The 14,640-nt window shown below is 41.5% G+C and overlaps 1 protein-coding gene across 2 annotated transcripts in view; it reads right to left on the reverse strand.

Annotated features, from left to right (window-relative positions):
* The window catches only part of LOC138966152 (tyrosine-protein kinase SYK-like), a 36,571-nt gene that overhangs the window by 10,642 nt on the left and 11,289 nt on the right, over positions 1 to 14,640 (reverse strand). For both annotated transcript variants that reach the window (XM_070338272.1, XM_070338273.1), the window contains exons 7-8: positions 3,788 to 3,822; positions 3,552 to 3,603 (exon numbers count right to left, since the gene is read on the reverse strand). In XM_070338272.1, the coding sequence (XP_070194373.1) occupies positions 3,552 to 3,603; positions 3,788 to 3,822 (87 nt within the window). The remainder of the gene's footprint in view (positions 1 to 3,551; positions 3,604 to 3,787; positions 3,823 to 14,640) is intronic.

Consider the following 14,640-nt stretch of genomic DNA (forward strand, 5'->3'; position numbering starts at 1 on the left):
GCTGGTCTGTCTGCAACACAGTACATGTCACTTTATGCTGGTCTGTCTGCAACACAGTACATGTCACTTTATGCTGGTCTGTCTGCAACACAGTACATGTCACTTTATGCTGGTCTATCTGCAACACAGAACATGTCACACTTTATGCTGGTCTGTCTGCAACACAGTACATGTCACACTTTATGCTGGTCTGTCTGCAACACAGTACATGTCACACTTTATGCTGGTCTGTCTGCAACACAGTACATGTCACACTTTATGCTGGTCTGTCTGCAACACAGTACATGTCACTTTATGCTGGTCTGTCTGCAACACAGAACATGTCACACTTTATGCTGGTCTGTCTGCAACACAGTACATGTCACTTTATGCTGGTCTATCTGCAACACAGAACATGTCACACTTTATGCTGGTCTGTCTGCAACACAGTACATGTCACACTTTATGCTGGTCTGTCTGCAACACAGTACATGTCACACTTTATGCTGGTCTGTCTGCAACACAGTACATGTCACACTTTATGCTGGTCTGTCTGCAACACAGTACATGTCACTTTATGCTGGTCTGTCTGCAACACAGAACATGTCACACTTTATGCTGGTCTGTCTGCAACACAGTACATGTCACTTTATGCTGGTCTGTCTGCAACACAGTACATGTCACACTTTATGCTGGTCTGTCTGCAACACAGTACATGTCACTTTATGCTGGTCTGTCTGCAACACAGTACATGTCACACTTTATGCTGGTCTGTCTGCAACACAGTACATGTCACTTTATGCTGGTCTGTCTGCAACACAGTACATGTCACACTTTATGCTGGTCTGTCTGCAACACAGTACATGTCACTTCATGCTGGTCTGTCTGCAACACAGTACATGTCACTTTATGCTGGTCTGTCTGCAACACAGTACATGTCACTTTATGCTGGTCTGTCTGCAACACAGTACATGTCACTTTATGCTGGTCTGTCTGCAACACAGTACATGTCACTTTATGCTGGTCTGTCTGCAACACAGTACATGTCACTTTATGCTGGTCTGTCTGCAACACAGTACATGTCACTTTATGCTGGTCTATCTGCAACACAGAACATGTCACACTTTATGCTGGTCTGTCTGCAACACAGTACATGTCACACTTTATGCTGGTCTGTCTGCAACACAGTACATGTCACACTTTATGCTGGTCTGTCTGCAACACAGTACATGTCACACTTTATGCTGGTCTGTCTGCAACACAGTACATGTCACTTTATGCTGGTCTGTCTGCAACACAGAACATGTCACACTTTATGCTGGTCTGTCTGCAACACAGTACATGTCACTTTATGCTGGTCTGTCTGCAACACAGTACATGTCACACTTTATGCTGGTCTGTCTGCAACACAGTAACTTTTAACATGATTTTATGACCAATCTAAGACAATTCTTTAAAGTAACATTTCATTACCAAGCTAAGACAATTCTTTAAAGTAACATTTTATTACCAAGCTAAGACAATTCTTTAAAGTAACATTTTATTACCAAGCTAGCTAAGACAATTCTTTAAAGTAACATTTTTCCGTCTACGCGCCTCCGACACTCCTTGTTGCGTCATTCTCAGATTACTGTCCCAGAGGGGGGTGACCTACTTCATGAAAGATTTACAACCATCATTTTCCATCAAATCAACTACATGCTGTATCTGTATTGTGTCTCAAGGAATACATTTATATGTTTTCAACCCAAATTTGACTACTTTTTCATTGCAAATTTGTTTGACATTTTAGTTTGCTAAAAATCGGCTGATTGAAAGCCGCCATTTTGTGACATTCCTCTCTTGACAAAAAACAGACGTTTATCTCCAGTAAACTAAGAATGAAGAGTGCAAACAAAGTGTACAGGTGCAAAGAGATTATGTGCATGTTTATGACCACAATATCCGTAAAAAAACATTTTTTTTTATTTTTTATTTTTTTTAACGCAGTAATTTGACCGGGCCCAAAATGCTGTTCGGTGTCACGAATTATCCGGCACAGATAACCACTCATGGGCACACAATAACAATGTGTTGGATCTACCTTGCAGGGACATTTTATTTATACACATTACTCAGACCTGTTTACCCTAAACCTGAGGCAAGAGTACTTTTTCAAAAAGTTAAGTGTATTTTTCAAAAAGTTGGTGTACTTTGCAAGCAAAGCCATATGGGCTAGGCAAAACGTACGTGGGCCATGGGTGCAAACGTGTTTGTGTAAGAATAGCATGTCTTGTGAACATCTTCAGAATTTAACTCCTTCCGATACAACAGGGATAAAACAATTTTATTTACCTGTCAGTTTATAACATTATAACCAGTGTCTTCCAAGCAGATTGATAATGAAAAGATGAAGTTCGTGAAATAACATCTGCGGTTGACAGTGGCAAATGCATTTTTAAAATCATCTCAGAAAACATTGCTTCAGCACGGACTACAGCCTTTTCTTCTGGCAGGATTTGCTTTGCGGGAATGAACTTAATAATTCTTTGGCAGCTTTCAGCGGATTTCTTTGCAGCAACCTTGTCCATGTGAGTTTTGGAACTGCAGTGTCGTTCGATGTCATATTTCCCAGCATGGACAACGGAGAAATCTGATTTACAATACTTGCAGTTCGTGTGCATGACTTTTTCCCATAGTAGACTCCACAATTCATGGCTCTTTCTTATATTTCTCCAAGAAAATCTGCTGCTTCTGCTGTTTAGACTTGGTACAGTCATCCGAAACTGTCACATTTTACCGCTTCATTTTGCCACGATTGTCCAGACGATCGCACGTGCCAACAACTGAACAAGGTTTCCACAGCTGAAGACTCGCTGTCATAGTTATCTCCCTTCGACCGAAACCGGTATTAGTTGTACCATCCCGTAATCAGCACACCAACACCGGAAAACGTATTCTAGACTTTTTCTTATGCGTATTTTGTGCGTGTGTCGCGTATTTGCGTACTGATAATAATTTGGCGTACAAAATACGCCCAAATCGTACTGGTAAACAGGTCTGCATTACTGCTACACAAACACAGCTTTTGATACTAAATATATAGTTTTGTTTGCCGGTAATTGCAACATGAATCTCAGAGAAGGTCTTGGCCTCGACCGAACAAGACATTTTTGCATTTAATTAAATAATAAACAATATTTTTAATAAAACTACTTGAACACAATTTCATCCTGTCGTGGGCCTGGAACCAGAAATGCTCACAACAGTAGACATGGTTGGTTATTGAGCGCGTGACTTGCAGTTTAACCTCGTGTCTGTCAAATTGTCAATGCCTCGACCGAACATGGTTTTGGACGGTTACGTACCTGTGCCGCTCCATATAAGGGAAACCAACAAGTTTCCTTGAGCTTTTTGTTCACTTATAGTTTTATCACACCCTATTATGTTGCACATGAAGTTTTCAACGATTTTCTTTGAACTTTATTTTTCAATGACCACGTGAGAATGTCACGCTTTTGGACCATGACTCTGAGAATGACCCTGTTACGAAGACACAGGTAATTCGAAACTGGGGAAGAAAAAAAAATTACCTTCATTAGCATCAGTCTCATCATCAGGTGGTACCGGGGGTGCTCGTCGAGGCTGCAAGTAAAACAAACGGCAAGTCACACTCTATGAAAATGTTGGAACTTTTTCTCCAAATAAATGTTTAAACTTCGAGGCGCTTGAATCATAACGTGTACCCACTTAATGTTCCAATAACTACCTATTCTTGGTTTTTTTAAACTACAGGTGTGCAAACACACAAACTTGATTCTATACTCACAAGTGTGTCAGATGGTCCCAGGTCCTGGATGTACTCTGAAAACACAGCAGCTCATTCAGTTCCGCATCACTTTCATGGGGAGAAGCATTTCCACCACAAATTACAATTATCAGCTTTCAACGCATACTTAACTATCAGGTTTCGGAACACACTTTAATAGTCAGGTACACACAGACACAGCAAAGAAAAAACATCTTGTTCAGCTACTTACTTAAGGGGTTACTTGTGTGTTCAAATCGCGTGAAAGAAACATTACACATTTTGTGCACAGGTTCCTTTAAGCAATATGGACACATCTGTGCAAAGAAAAAAGGGGGTCGACGTATTAACTTTTTTTTTAGAATTTTTTTACTGGGGGTTGTCAAGTACGATTTTGCGAAAAACACTGCGATTTTTAACATGATCCCAACTGACATATTTAGCTCTACAAATAATCAATGAGACATTAGTTTGTGTATATAAATGAATGGAGAGTATAACTTTATCATAAAACGGCACTTATCAACGTGCATTTTCAGAAAATGATCGAGGTTTATCGAGGGCGTACACATAAAATTATCACTCCTTTAGTAGTAAAAACGTATTTAAAAAAAATTCGCGTGAAAGAAACATTACACATTTTGTGCACAGGTTCCTCTAAGCAATATGGACACATCTGTGCAAAGAAAAAAGGGGGTCGACGTATTCATTTTTTTTTTAGAATTTTTTTACCGGGGGTTGTCAAGTACGATTTTGCGAAAAACACTGCGATTCTTAAGGGGTTACTTGTGTGTTCAAATCGCGTGAAAGAAACATTACACATTTTGTGCACAGGTTCCTCTAAGCAATATGGACACATCTGTGCAAAGAAAAAAAGAGGTTGACGTATTAACTTTTTTTTTAGAATTTTTTTACTGGGGGTTGTCAAGTACGATTTTGCGAAAAACACTGCGATTTTTAACATGATCCCAACTGACATATTTAGATCTACAAATAATAAATGAGACATTAGTTTGTGTATATAAATGAATGGAGAGTATAACTTTATCATAAAACGGTACTTATCAACGTGCATTTTCAGAAAATGATCGAGGTTTATCGAGGGCGTACACATAAAATTATCACTCCTTTAGTAGTAAAAACGTATTTTAAAAAAATTCGCGTGAAAGAAACATTACACATTTTGTGCACAGGTTCCTCTAAGCAATATGGACACATCTGTGCAAAGAAAACAGGTGGTCGACGTATTAATTTTTTTGTAGAATTTTTTTACCGGGGGTTGTCAAGTACGATTTTGCGAAAAACACTGCGATTCTTAAGGGGTTACTTGTGTGTTCAAATCGCGTGAAAGAAACATTACACATTTTGTGCACAGGTTCCTCTAAGCAATATGGACACATCTGTGCAAAGAAAAAAAGAGGTTGACGTATTAACTTTTTTTTTAGAATTTTTTTACTGGGGGTTGTCAAGTACGATTTTGCGAAAAACACTGCGATTCTTAACATGATCCCAACTGACATATTTAGCTCTACAAATGATAAATGAAACATTAGTTTGTGTATATAAATGAATGGAGAGTATAACTTTATCATAAAACGGTACTTATCAACGTGCATTTTCAGAAAATGATCGAGGTTTCTCGAGGGTGTACACATTAAATTATAACTCCTTTAGTAGTAAAAACGTATTTAAAAAAAAATTCGCTCGACAGAAACATAACTAAACTTGAACACAGCTAAGTTCACTGTATACATATACAATACCTGTAAACAAAATAAGTTGTTGCCTTATTGTCTGCTTCACAATTATTCCCGTACCAACCCCACCCCCATTATCTTGACTGACAAAAATGATAAAAAGAAATAATTTGGGAGCGCTGTAGGTCAGTTGGTAGAGCGCTGGACTTGTGATACATGAGTTTGAATCAGGGTGAAGGGTTGGGGGTCGGAACATTTGTGTGCAAAGTTTCATGAAGATCTGTCCAGTAAATTTCTATGAATCGCACACCACACACACACACACACACACACACATATATATAAAACATCAGAAATTGTGAAAGAAACAATTGAAAGTCAGCAGAGACTTTCTTCCGAGATTTGTTAAAATCTCTTAGCAGAGATAGAGAAAGAAATAAGTATCCCTTCACAGACAGCCTATTGGGAGCATCAGACCCTCCTCAAGGGGGACCGAGATTTACAGAGCAAAGTCCCTTTGTGGGGGACGTATCGCAAGGTAATCTAGTCCTGAGGAGGACCATTGTATTTGTACCTAGACCAGACACGTGTTTCGACACTATTGTGTCTCATCAGTGGTCAGGTGGTACTGATGGCGAGAGTTGTCAACCCATGGTAATCCAACTAAGAAGCAAACCATTCTCTATATATTATATATATATATACACCAGGGTAGATCAGTTAGTTTGTAAGGGGGGTGTTTTTAGAATTCAATAGTGTAAATCGAGGTCGCAGAGCGCCCGAGACTGATCAAGGGGCATACACCCACCCCACCCACCCCACCTCAACACAAGTAAGAACAAAAAGTCGCACGTGAAATCCATTACACATTTTGAGCACATGTTTCTCTAAGCTATATGTCCACAACTGCAGACAGACAAAAAACGTTGTTTTCTTATTCATTTTTTTTTTATAAGAGTTTTGTCAGTTTTGGGGGGTACCGGGTGGACACATATGACCTTACAGAAAACACTGTAATTCGTAACGTCATCGTAACTGACATTTTTATCTTTAGAAAAGATCAATAAAACATTACTTTGTGTAGTTAAAATAATGGAGAGTATCACTTTATTATAATACGGTACTTATCAATGTGCATGCCGAAAATTATCCAGGATTGGCGAGAGCGTACACAACAATTATCACTCAAAAACGCTGTAACACAAAATTGGCTCGACAGATCATAAACAAATTTGAACACAGCTAACTTCACTATATACCGTTGCAATACCTAAGAAAACCATAACGTGTTTCCTTATTGCTTACTCCACAATTATCCCCGCACCACCCCCACCCCCATATCTTGACTGACAAAAATTGATGAAAACGTTCATTTGGGAGCCCAGTAGGTCAGGTGGTAGGGAGAAGTGTGCAGAGTTTCATAAAAATCTGTATAGTAGTTTTCTCTGAATCGCAATACAAACACAAGCACCCAAACACTTGGTGCCTTTAGTGCACCGATACCCCCTGCCAACCCCTCCCCCCCCCCCCCCCCCCCGATCCAATACCACCCCCCTCCACCACCCGCCCACCCCACTAATCATAAACACACACACACACACACACACACACACACACACACGCACACACACACACATACACACACACACACCAGGGTTTGTAAGAGGAGTGTCAGTATTTATATATCAAGAGTGTACATCGAAAACGCGAAGAAAACCAGACTGTTTTAATTTAGTGGTAAAAACGTTATAACACAAAATGTCATCACAAATTAAACCACATTTGAATACAGATAAGTTCACTGTTCACAATACCTTTAACAATTTTTTTTAAAGCGTTTCCTTTTTTCTTACTCAAAAATGTTTCCCGCCCCACCCCATATCTTGGCTGAAAAAAGGTGAAGATACAAATCATTTGTGAGCCTAGGAGGTCAGTTGGAAGAGCACTGACCCAAGTGTTTGAATGCGGGTGAAGGGGTGGGGGTCAGAACACTTGTTTGCAAGGTTACATAAACATCTGTCCCGTAGTTTTGCCTGAATCGCACTACAAACAATTAGTGTCCTTAGTGCCCCGGCGCAATCCCAACCCACCAACCACCCCCCCTCCCTCGTCAACTTTTGATCACACACACACACACACACACACACACACACACACACACACACACACACACACACTTACTCTCACACACACACACACACACACACACACACACACACACACACACACACATTGACACACACAAACACGCGCGCGCTTTCAAGCGCACACACAAATTGAGTGAGTCTTTGCCGGCTCGCCACTGCTTGTACTAAAACGCTGAAATCCACCTAACAATGAAAAATAGAAAAGAAAACACTTTTCTATAACGCAAGTCATGATTTACAGCTCAAAGCGATTTACAATTCCAACAAGAAAATTGGTTGATTAAAGTGTTATTTAGTATAAATATAATTTAAACTCTCTTTTTACTGTGCCTGTGGCTGGTGGGTACCACCAGTCACAACCCCTCGGTCTGCATGCTTTTATGGTGCATTTGTGTCTTAAATTGTGAGCTGATGTCAGGCATGTTTGACTGACCAGCAGTGGGCCGCTCACTTGGCTTTTTACCTGCGCCCGCGTCGCAGCAGCGCTCTTCACAAGCTCTTAGAATGGAATCCAGCGGAGATCCTTTTCGGTTCGACAAATGGTCTGCGCAGCTCCCCAGCACGGTGGCGGAGGAACTTTCTAAAGAGGGCTTTGACAGCAAACTAGCCCTCCTTCACGCCACCAAGGAGGACATTAATTCGCTCAAACTCAAACGCGGCCACCTTGTCGCTAAAATCAACATGGCCGAAGCAATGTTTTCATAAAAGCAGCGGTATTGTACGGGCACATGTTGAATTTGGGTTACATGTGTTGCAGAGTATTTGAAAATCCGTAGGCATAAAAACATGCAAAGCAGAGTGATAGGTCCCTGTTGTGAATATAGTCAAGTGGATAAATTGATTACTTATGTTTCACACAAGTTTTGCTGTTACAGCAGTCACTCTCATGAACGGCCGTTTGCGCAGCGTTCCATTGTTGTGGCAGCAGCCCTTGGTTGGTACGGGAACGGGACAAAGAACGGTTGTGTGGACTTTTGACACCGACAAACTGAAGAATGAACAGATCTATGAGGTAACCGTCTCAATGGTCCAGGCTCAGGAAACAAATAGTATATATGGCCTGGGGCGATTGTAGCTTCCCTTCTTCGTGTCCAGCTCTCTCTCTCTCTCTCTCTCTCTCTCTCTCTCTCTCTCTCTCTCTCTCTCTCTCTCTCTCTCTCTCTCTCTCTCTCTTTCTCTCTCTCTCTCTCTCTTTCTCTCTCTCTCTCTCTCTCTCTCTCTCTCTCTCTCTCTCTCTCTCTCTCTCTCTCTCTCTCTCTCTCTCTCTCTCTCTCTCTCTCTCTCTCTCTCTCTCTCTCTCTCTCTCTCTCTCTCTCTCTCTCTCTCTCTCTCTCTCTCTCTCTCTCTCTCTCTCTCTCTCTCTCTCTCTCTCTCTCTCTCTCTCTCTCTCTCTCTCTCTCTCTCTCTCTCTCTCTCTCTCTCTCTCTCTCTCTCTCTCTCTCTCTCTCTCTCTCTCTCTCTCTCTCTCTCTCTCTCTCTCTCTCTCTCTCTCTCTCTCTCTCTCTCTCTCTCTCTCTCTCTCTCTCTCTCTCTCTCTCTCTCTCTCTCTCTCTCTCTCTCTCTCTCTCTCTCTCGAGGTATTACACACCGCTACGACCGAAGAGAAGTGAAAAATAAACTCCTGTTGTGCAGCGGAATAAAGTATTCCCTCATACCTCGGAGATATACCTTCACTCGCTCGCAGCGACGTCACGTGACATTTTAGATGGTGGAACAAAATGCTGTCGCTTATCGGCACTGGGTGCAGTGCCTTTGTAGTGCACTTGCACTACAACCGCACTGGGTCCAGTACCCGCTCCGGCGTCGAAGCATTTTCCACTAAAAAGTGCACAAAATTTGACCTATTTCGTCGCCTATAGGGGACGGAAAGAATGTCATTTCAATGGTGTGATAACATTCTTTCCGTCACGTGACGTCGCTGCGAGCGAGTGAAGGTATATCTCCGAGGTATGAGGGAATACTTTAACCCGCTGCACAACAGGAGTTTATTCTTAACTTAGCTTCGGTCGAACCGGTGTGCAATGGGTGCTCTCTCTCTCTCTCTCTCTCTCTCTCTCTCTCTCTCTCTCTCTCTCTCTCTCTCTCTCTCTCTCTCTCTCTGTCTCTCTCTCTCTCTGTCTCTCTCTCTCTCTCTCTCTCTCTCTCTCTCTCTCTCTCTCTCTCTCTCTCTCTCTCTCTCTCTCTCTCTCTCTCTCTCTCTCTCTCTCTCTCTCTCTCTCTCTCTTTCTCTCTCTCTCTCTCTCTCTCTCTCTCTCTCTCTCTCTCTCTCTCTCTCTCTCTCTCTCTCTTTGCGAATATGATTTTGAAGCGCATTACATAAAGTCGGTATCTGATATCTAAAGTCCTGATATTTTGGATGCGGAGGAATTTTTCCTGGTGATGATCTGAGGTAACGGAATTGTTCATGCATTCTGAGGGAATTTGACAGGTATCGGGGTGTGTGTGTGTGTGTGGGGGGGGGGGGGGGGCTTTTGGTGTGGGGTAAATGATTAAAACGCTTGCACCCTAACTATGAAAGCAGCCACACGCATACTCACAGAGGCACAGAGGCACGCATGTTTGTGTGACGGTTTGCACGAATGACCATTGAAAATTAGTTTTAATAAAAACAAGCGACATTTCCTTTGAGCACACAGGTGCTCAGCCAATGTGTATTGAAACTTTTTCAATTATCCCAAAATGTCATAACGTTTGGCAATATAATTATTTAACAACAACAAAAAGACTACCGGATTCCGTACATAAAAAAGTCAGGGGCTGTAACAACAATTCGCGGCATTCTAATGGATGGCTGGCTTTGGATCTAGGTCACTTTAGTGGGAATATCGGTCAACTTCGAAACCTGAGGACCAGCCACTTCCGGTTCCCCTTTCAGAGTAATGAGATTGCTGGGGCCGTAGAATTTTTCATCCAGTTTTGTCCTTTTTTTTCTCCAAAATTGATATTAGTCGGAAGAAACAAGCACACGTGTGACACGTGTGGTGGGGGTATTTCCCGGCGAGTTTTCAGTGTTGTTGTTGTTATTGCGAAGCGAAGCGGCTTCCCAGGGTGGAAGGCAGTCAGTTTGTGCATCAAACAGTGTTGTTGTGATGGATGGATGAGTGAGTGATGAGGGTGAATGAGTTAGTTAAACTGTGACTGAATATCTATTGATTGATTGATATTAAAGTGAACATTAGGGGGGGGGGGGGGGTCGAAATGCACCATTGTGCACTCGCCTTGATGTAAGGAACACTACTGCAGTCTCCAACAGCTTCAAAGTGGGTTAGACAGGCTCTTGATAAAGACTGAGGCAAAATGTGCCAAATCACACATTGTCTTGAAAGAAGGAAAAATCTTCATTTGTCACCTTTCTGCACTTTTTTGACTTTGAGTGCATAGCCACAATGGTCACAGACAAGATGCATCAACCAGATTTGAAAAAGACCCCAAACTGAACTTGTTATGACTATTTCTAACCTTTCCTACCTTGTTCACTTGGCCGTACCCAAGCCAAAAGGCTAAAAAAAATCATAACTAATTCCATGTTCACTTTTTGGTGGGGTGGACCTATTGTTCCAGACTCGCCTTGATTAGAGCAACACTAGTGCAGTGTTCAACAGCTTTTAAAATTTGTTTTGACCTCTTGACAATGTACATGTAAACATGTAACCCTAATCCCTGACTGTTGTGCAGTGAGAAAAAATCTTCATTTCTCCCTTTTCTCCACTTATTTGTGTGTCGGTGCATAGCCACAATGGTCACAGAAAAGATGCATCAAACAGATTTGAAAAAGACCCAAAACTGAATTTGTTATGAATATTTCTAATCTTTTTTGGACTTAGAAAAAAACAACACCCAAAATCTTCCTTTTTCCCTTCTTCAAAATTTGTCCCAAAAAAACCAACACCCAAAATCTTCATTTTCCCCCTTCTTCACTTTTTTGACTGTCAGTGCATAGCCAGAATGGTCACAGAAAAGATGCAGCAAACAGATTTGAAAAAGACCCCAAACTGAACTTGTTTGACTATTCACCTTTTTGACTTGGCCGTACCCAAGCAAAAAGGCAAAAAAAATCATAACTAATTCCATGTTGACTTTTTGGTGGGGTGAACCTATTGTTCCAGACTCGCCTTGATTAGAGCAACACTAGTGCAGTGTCCAACAGCTTTTAAAATTTGTTTTGACCTCTTGACAATGTACATGTCAACAATCCCTGACTATCCCTGACTTGTCTAGTAAGAAAAAATCTTCATTTTTCCCCTTTCTCCACTTTCTCTTTCATGAGGAAGGGATAATCACACATAGTACGCCAGTGAGGTTAGAATGGTGAGGTGGGGTCTGAGGCTGGTAAGGGATTTGGGGGTAGGACCGACGAGAGGGCACGGATTCGGCGGTTCGCCGTGTCGAGTCAACTTCATATAGATCTGTGTGCGATCAACAGCCCCAGCCGATCTGGATCTGTTCAAGTCAAAAGTAAAGTCAAGGATACGAAGAAGTTTACCGAAAAACATCGATCCCAAGGACTCATGTTGTAACTTTTCAAAGCAGTTACATTCAATCAAAGCTCTATCCACATTAAACCGAACGGGAATCGTCGAAGATCCACGCAACTTCACTGCAATGTCGAAAACGAACTCATAATGTCACCGCAGATCTATAGTTGGTTTTGGTTTTGTGTCGCAGCAAAGAAACGAAGCAAATCTCCGGCTTTTAGACTATTTCACACTAAAAAAACGTTCATTTAGCGGGTTATTAAAATATATTTCTTTGAGGTTGCAAGGCAATGGCATCGCTGAGATGTACTCCTTCGAACACACGACACAGGTTAGAAATTGACTTCATTTGGGCGCTTTTTACGGCCAAAACAGAGTGAGCTTTTTGACAGGTTTATGGAAAAATCACTTCGGGGGCAGGTCTAAAATCCTGTGTACAGTGCCAAATCATACATCATTCAAAAGAGCAAAGTATGTTCTTTATTCTAACATATGGGCTAGGGTAAGTCATAGATATAAATAGACAGTGTCTGTCTATTATATCTGTAGGCAAGTGTATTCCATTCCTTCGATAGTCTCGTCATCTACACTTGCGTGAACAATGCAATTTTGAGTCTGTTTTGCATAAAAGACCTGCGAGATTTGTAGAAGTCAAAACAACAACTTACAGTCCAGCCTCTCAACTTTCGTTCCATGCAATTTGTTTGTCTGTGCGTATAGACTGAGGGGTGCCCCGAAATGATTTGTAATCACAACATTCACAGACTTCAAATACGCCATTGAAAACTCGTCCACGTGCGTTTTAGATATACTTGGGACTAAAACTGTCGTACCTACCAAAGGCCGCTTCGCGTAAGAAAATGACTACCAGAGTCGCAAGGCTCGGGATTTTTTTTACAAGAAATTTATATTTCGTTGTTCTAGTCCGAATGAATATGAAGATATGGCGAGTTGAAAACGCCGATTCTTTCGCCAGAAACACGTCTGTTTCCACACCGGAAAGAAGGAATGGACTGAGCTACTAGAAGCACGGCGCCGTGCGTACAATCGATCGAATGATGTTATTCACACAATACCACTTGGCGATCTCTAAAAAATCATTTAAAAACGAACTAGTTGACATGTAATGAAACTATTTACTGAAATCAAGAAGTATCTTAGTTCTAGCCGTGCATATGACACACCCTTTCGCGAAAGCACACTGAACCGTGCGTATACGCATTCGCACCCGCAAACCACCAACCCAGGCGGTTTATCCAGATCCAGATCCAGATCCAGATCCAAGGGAAGTAACTCAGTGAGTATAAACATGAGCAAGAACCGCAACCCGAACACACTCGTAACACCTTAAAGCTAGAATCATTGTCAGGCGCTTAGAAGTATGATAGAATTTGTGCCATATAAATAATCTATTTGAATTTTAATCAGTACTAAATAATCAAAATTAAAGGAGGGTAGATCACTTATACCATGATCAAATAACAACAGGAAGCATTTTAATTCAATCTTTAATTTAGCATTCTTAATACTTCAACAGCAAGCGAGAGATATTGTGAAGCATGCAGTCTCCTGGCACCCCAAAATACAGGTAGAATTACATGAACACAGACAACCTGACTAAAGATGAGGCACCCAGACCTGATTACCACTAAAATTTCCTGGTGTACAAATGAGGCTAAAAATGTGTACAATCAGAATTTTAAGCTGTACAATTCGGACTTTGATTTCAAAAACCCGGCAACTGACGAGGAACCTGCCGCGGCTGCATTTTCTTTGTGGCGTTTGCCTTTCGCATGTCTGTCGATGTCATAACTTCCACCGTGGCTGATCGAAACGTCCGTTCTGCAAAGCTTGCAGAAGGCGTGGTGTTTTCCCTTCATCGACGAAGTGACGAAAGGAAAGTCTTTGCAGTAACTCGGCTTGAAAACCTGATTGTACTTCCGAAGCTCTTTACTGTCCCCTTCATCTTCTGAATCGGTTTCGTGAGCTCGCTTTTCGCGTGTAGCCATCTTGGACAGTTTAAAAGAAACACCGCAATGCGCATGCGCAACTCGATAGGCGGATGACGTACCAAACCGATGCTGATGTACGGTTGCCTCCCTTTCGTGATTTAGGCACGGATACGAAAAGAACAAACACAAAAAAACGCGTACGATTGATTTTTTTTTTTGCGTATGATTTTAATGTCTGGCGTATAATCATACAGCGGTCTTCAATTTCGTAAGATTGTACGCAAATTTCGTACAGTAACCAGGTCTGGGCACCCCTTAAATTATCAAAGTTATTGAAATAACTTCACAAGTTCTAGCAAACATAAAACAGTATTGGCGTTAACCAGTAATTACCGGTATATTACCGGTTGAAATGAGAACATACCGGAACAAAATTGGCTGCCGGTATGACCTACCGGTTGATTTTTGCAACTACCGTTTTTTTTCGCTGGTAAAACAACAAAACCAGTACTCTGAGTCGAACTCTTACTGGTTCCAATGACCAGCCTACCGTTTTTTTTCTGGACTGTTTGCATGATAAAAGTTTGCGTACCGGTTTGAAAA

Source organism: Littorina saxatilis, linkage group LG5 (genome assembly GCF_037325665.1).
Source record: "Littorina saxatilis isolate snail1 linkage group LG5, US_GU_Lsax_2.0, whole genome shotgun sequence".
NCBI classification, from domain to species: domain Eukaryota; kingdom Metazoa; phylum Mollusca; class Gastropoda; order Littorinimorpha; family Littorinidae; genus Littorina; species Littorina saxatilis.